The sequence below is a fragment of the Carassius carassius genome, chromosome 40, assembly GCF_963082965.1.
Source record: "Carassius carassius chromosome 40, fCarCar2.1, whole genome shotgun sequence".
Classification (NCBI taxonomy): domain Eukaryota; kingdom Metazoa; phylum Chordata; class Actinopteri; order Cypriniformes; family Cyprinidae; genus Carassius; species Carassius carassius.
The window spans coordinates 5,665,001-5,671,012 of NC_081794.1; the positions used below are offsets into that span (position 1 = coordinate 5,665,001).

At 43.4% G+C, this 6,012-nt stretch overlaps 1 protein-coding gene across 1 annotated transcript in view; it reads right to left on the bottom strand.

The window, feature by feature from the left end:
- Nucleotides 1-5,794, bottom strand: part of LOC132122015 (protein FAM13C-like) — a 10,616-nt gene extending 4,822 nt beyond the window's left edge. The window contains exons 1-2 of the mRNA XM_059531815.1: nucleotides 5,260-5,794; nucleotides 1-140 (exon numbers count right to left, since the gene is read on the bottom strand). The exon at nucleotides 1-140 is cut by the window's left edge and continues 53 nt beyond it. Of these exons, the coding sequence (XP_059387798.1) occupies nucleotides 1-140; nucleotides 5,260-5,428 (309 nt within the window). The 5' untranslated portion in view covers nucleotides 5,429-5,794. The remainder of the gene's footprint in view (nucleotides 141-5,259) is intronic.
- Between the last annotated feature and the right edge of the window lie 218 nt (nucleotides 5,795-6,012).

Consider the following 6,012-nt stretch of genomic DNA (forward strand, 5'->3'; position numbering starts at 1 on the left):
GAAGCGTTGGCCCTGGCTGAGGCTGGAGCAGCGTGGAGAAGGCAGGGGGCTGTTGTCGTCTGTGATGTGCTGAATGAGTCGACTGGGCCCCGGGCTCTGCTGGAAATCACTGCTACAGTCACTCTCTGCCAGCCTACAGTCTGAACACACACAGAGAGAGAGGGATCAGAGTCCCACGCTGGGATAAAAGCAGTGTGTCTGAGAGCTGCTAAACCTCAGATTACGATTCAAACTGAGCAATTCATCTGGAAAAGACAGAAGATATTCTCACAGTTGCCTGATATCCAATATCTGATCCATTTTAAATACAACTAAAAAGTGTAATTCACTGAAAAAAAAAGTGGTGCTTGCTGTGTAAAATCTGCCAGCATGATTCCAAAGTGTTGTGCATGGTTGCTAGTTTATTGCTATGTGGTTGCCAATGTGCAATGTGTGAGTGGTTGCCAGGGTGTTTATATGTGGTTGCTAAGATGCTGTGAGTGGATGTTAATGTGTTGCTACGGAGTTGTTAAGTGTTAGGGACAGTTGCTAGGAGTTGCTGTACAGTTTCAAAGGTGTTCTGGGCTGTTGCTATGGAGTTGCTATGTAAGTGGCTGCCAGGGTGTTTATACAGTAGTTAGACAGCCTAATTGGGCATTACCACCGTGTGTACCGCCGCACTTTAATTCAGTGGCATGTTAAAACCATTCGTGAAACTACCGCCAGGTGGCGCAAAGGGACGGATTGCGAAATGAATGTAATTGTAAAATGAGATAAAAGGAAGAAGTAAAACAACAATAACATTATGATATAACATTGTAACATCTTTAAAAAATATTCAAAGATTTACAGTGAGTTAATTTCAAAACGTAACATAAAAAAACGTATGCTATCGCCCAGCACTGAAAGCAAGTAAAGTAGGCTCCCTTTAAAATCACTTATGATGTCAGTTAATGAAGCTCTTTTTTACATCGTGTGCAATTTGTTGATTATAATGAGAGAACTTGAGTTTAATCATGAGGACGGTTTATTAATCCGTCCATTCTTTAGCGTTTCAAAGATTTAGTTAAATCGTGCAGGTTTAATTTATTTATTTCTTGTTTTAGGCTAATTAGGCATAAATAATGTGAACAAAATTATACAGTGCTTCACATTTAAACATGCAACAATTTCTTAATCAGTTTACAGACAAATGTCTTTTTCCCAAGAAGTTATCTGTCAAAATAAAGGACAGGTAACGAATAACAAAAATGCATGTTGTTTTATTAAAGGAATTTTAAAATATAAATTAAAATATAGGCATATATAGGCATAATGTCAAGACACAGGCTTGACATTTATCCTGCTTGAATTCGTTCTAAGAAATGCACATAACTTCATAAGTAAAAAAACTTTCATCTTTGAATATTACATATTAAATATATTAAATATTTTAACTATAGTCTTTTTCTTTCATTTTCCGTGACTGGAGCAGTCAATTGTAACACATCAGTGAGGCAAAACTGACGTCTATTTGCGAAAATGTGCTGTGATGCGCTTGTTTGATAACTTGTGGTTAAGGCACCACTCAGCGGTCAAAAGCTGCAAATGCACTTTACACCGCTGCAGCGGTCAAAAGGGCCTTTAGGCTGTCTACTTACTGTATATGGTTGATAAGATGTTCAGAGTGAATGTTAATGTGTTGCTAAAGAGTTTGTTAGGTGTTAGGGACAGTTGCTAGGAGTTGTTATACAGTTTTGAAGGTGTTCTGGCCTGTTGCTAGGGGTCTGATATGTGGTTGGTAATGTGCTATGTGTGAGTGGTTGCCAGGGTGCTTATAAATGGATGCTAAGATGCTGTGTGTGGTTTGTTTCTGTGATGCTATGCAGTTGCTAGGTGTTGTGACTTGTTGCTAGCAAGTTCCTATGCAGTTGACAAGGTGTTTATATCAGAAATGTATCTTCTGCACCGAGATGTTTGTTCCATAAAAATGAGCTCATTAACTGTATAAACTAGTGAGAATAGATGGCCCTTGCTAATGAATTAGTATCTGTAATATAGGAACTTATGAGATGCTAAGGTGGTTGCTAGGGTATTTTAAACTCAGTGCATAGTGGCCCCAAGTTTAAAAAGGCCTGTCCCAAAAGGTTTATGATAATCTTTTTTTTTTTTAAGATAAAGCCTGGGGCTTTTCATCCTTTTTTGTTGTTGTTGTTTACAAGAATAAAATCATAAATCTGGCTGGTTAGAAAAGTAATAGTACACCTGACAACAAGATGCATGCTTTCTGGTTGCCATACAGGAAGTCAATGGCCATACAGTGATGGTCAATATTCGGGCGAGGGCTCCCTTTGCTGGCCTGGCATTACTGTGGAGCTGGTCAGTCAGGCATGGCTCAGTGGAATTCCTTGATGAGTGATGGATCCAGAATGTCCTTATGCCCATAGCCCTCCCCAACGGCCAACATACCTGGGGCTTAGCTTCCTGCTAGGTAGCCATAGCTTGAGGTCCCTCATGGAAAGCCAGACCCATTGTCCTGGTTGGTAGGGAGGGTGTGGATGGCATCGTCAGTTGGCCTGGAAACCTGGTGTCCTGACAGCCCTTTGTAGACGGATGTGAGCACTGTCCCACACCCTCTCACTATGCCTGATCCAGTCCTCCGCTTTTGGGAAAGATGAAGGTTCTCCTGAACATGGGAACAGAGAAGGCTGATATCCCAGAACACACTGGAAGGGGTTAGTCCTTTAAAAGAATTTTGAGCATATTCGGCCCATGGAAGGAATTCTGCCCACCGATGTTGTTCCCGGCTAAAATAACTCTGCAGATATCTTCCAGTCTACTGGTTGAGTGGTTCAACTTGTCCAATAGACTGAGGGTTGGTAACCTGAGGTGAGCTTTACATTTGTCAAGTTGCTTGCAAAAAGCTTTCCAGACTCATGAAGTGAATTGAGTTCCTCTGTCAGAAACTATGTCCTCAAGTAGGCCATAGATTCTGAAGACATTGTTGAAAAGAGCTTGTGCTGTTTCCATGACTGTTGGGAGACACTTGAGGGGTATTAGTCGGCGTGATTTAGAGAACCGGTTGATGATCACCAGAATGGTAATGAATCCATCAGACGGAGGTAGATTAGTGAGGAAGTCAATTGATAGATGTGTCCAGGGGCAAGGTGGAATAGGTAGTGATTGTAACAGGCAGGAGGGCAGTTCTTTGGGGGTCTTTGATTGGGCACAAATTTGACATTTCTTCAACAAAAGCGGTAACATCTCTACTCATTGAGGGCCACCAGAAAGAATTTTGTAGCAGGTTGATTGTGCGTGAGATCCCTGGATGACCTGAACTTAGAGTTGTATAAACACATTGCATGACTCTGTGGGGAAGAGCTTGAGGTATGTAATGCTTGGTTGGGGGGCAGTCAGTTGGTGGTGGTTCTTGCTGATGGGCTCGTTTTAATTTCCCAAGTAACTGGTGCGATGATGGCGGTTGGTGGCAGTATAGTTTCAGGTAATAATAATAATAATAATACATTTTATTTATATTGCACTTTACACATGAAGAACACATCTCAAAGTGCTACAGGTGCACAGATAAAATAACTGAACATAAAAACTGTCAAAAACAGCATTAAAACAGAATTATATTAAGAAAATGCAATACAAAATAAGTGAGTCTTTAAATTATTTTTAAAAACCTCAATAGATTGTGGCGTCCTTAAGTGGTTGGGGAGGGTATTCCACAGTCGAGGTGCAGCCACCTGGAAGGCCCTATCTCCCATAGTGCGGAGTTTGGACTTGGGGACCTGGAGTTGGTGGCTATCAGAGGAACGGAGATGTCGGGCTGGGTTTTGCCTATTGATGAGGTCTTGGAGGTACACTGGTGCGCTACCGTAGACACACTGATAGGTCAGGAGACATATCTTGTACTCAATCCTGAACCTAACAGGAAGCCAGTGAAGTTTATGGAGGATGGGTGTGATGTGCTCAGATTTACGCACCCTCATCAGAACCCTGGCAGCACAGTTCTGAATGTACTGCAGTCTCTGCAGGCTTCTGCCAGGGATCCCGATGAGGAGTGCATTGCAGTAGTCGAGGCTGGAGGAGACAAAGGCATGAACCAGCTTCTCTGAATCGGAAAAAGGAGAGGGAGGGGCGGAGTTTGGAGATGTTCTGGAGATGAAAGAATGCAGTCTTACAGATATGTTGGATGTGGGTGTTAAATGATAGGTGGGGGTCAAACCGAACCCCCAGGTTTGTTATAGAGGATGTGAGAGAAATGTCATGGCCAGCAAATGAGTAAATGGTCAGGGTGGAGGATCGGAGTTGGTGTGGGGTCCCAATGAGGAGACCTTCAGTTTTGGAGCTGAAGGAAGTTGTCAGTCATCCATGACTTTGTCTCCTCCAGGCAAGCAGTTAGAGTGGGGAGTGATGATGTAGGGGATGTGGGGTCCAACCTGACATAGAGCTGAGTATCATCAGCATAGCAGTGGAAGGCAACTCCATGCTTGCTTATGATGTGGCCCAGGGGATGCATATAAATGGAGAAAAGGGGGGGGGGGGGGCGAGGACCGAACCCTGAGGCACTCCACATGTGACTGTGTGAGGCCTCGACCTGGCTCCCCCCAGGGCCACATACTCAACTCTATCAGTCAGGTAGGACTGAAACCACTGAAATGCTATGTGTGAAATGCCAATGAAGTGTATATATATATATATATATATATATATATATATATATATATATATATATATATATATATATATATATATGCAGTATATTGTGGTTGTAAAAATTTCCTGAACATACTGTATACTACAGGTGAGTTACTCTTCTAGGACGAGAGCTCAAAAATCACCAGCTGGTTAAAAGTAACTGCTCAGAAGAGTAAAGTTTGCTCTGAAAAAAGCTCCAGCATTATTTGTTAGCTTTTAGAGCAGAGAAAAATCAGTGAAATTACATACGCAAGAGGTAGTACATAAAATATCTCACCAAACTATGCATGTGCTCGTGTGTTAAAGTCGTGCTGTGAAGAGGAGCCTGCGATCTCATCGCCTGCTTATTAAATAGATGCCAGTGTGAAGAAGCTCAGGCAAGTGACTCACATGTGCCCAAAAAACAAGAGCCATGTTCTTCACAAATCCCATAAACAAATAAGCCTGGCACTCCTATCAGTCATGTTAGTTGGTCGGTGGGTTTTCATATCAGCAGACCACAATCATTCATTCATGCAACACAGCAGCCCACCATTCATTCTGACCATCAGGCACTCACATGCTATACCCATAAAGCACTGCCGTCTCTCTTACCTGGTGAGCTGTGTTCTTGCCCAATGCCATTGCATGAAGGAATCAGGATTTCATTTTTGAATCCCAGGCTGGGAGGAATTTCTTGGGGAGAGGGGTCTGAAGAAGGGCTGATGTCTCCCTCCAGAGCCTGGAGCTTCAGCAAAGAGCCCTGCAGGCAGAAGCAGAACATGCCAGCTTCAGCTTGCGGAGCGCAAGAGGAAGATCGTTCTGCACGAGTCGAGTGGAGAAGAAGGATGTCACTGCAGTCTCACACGCCCCTCTGCTCTGCCTCCATCAGCCCTGCTCACGATACACGCGTGTGTTTGTGTGTGGCCAAGTGTGTGTGTGTAAGCGCACGAACGTGGCTTGTGATCACGTCCGTCTCTGCTGCAGTTCTTTATCTAGCATGGATTATTTATGCAACTCTTTTAGTGGCGAAAAAGGAGCAAGAGAGAGAGAGAGAGAGAATAGAAAGGGGGGTCTTCTGGCATCAGTAAGCCCCTGAGCAGACAGGCTGAAGCTGGTTCCTCTGATATGAGAATATGTGTAGTTGGAAGGAGAGGGGGGCGAGTGTATGCGGAGGGATGCGTGGGATACACGGAGGAGGGATTCTCAGATTTTAGCTTGGCTGTTATGAAGGCTTTTCCCACATCTGGAGGTGTGTGTATGACATCATAACTCCTCCCGCATCTATTCATAAAATAGAAAACAGGCCCACGCATAATCGTGCAGCTCCGAGATGTTACGGGTCATATACCTACGTATACTGATGTC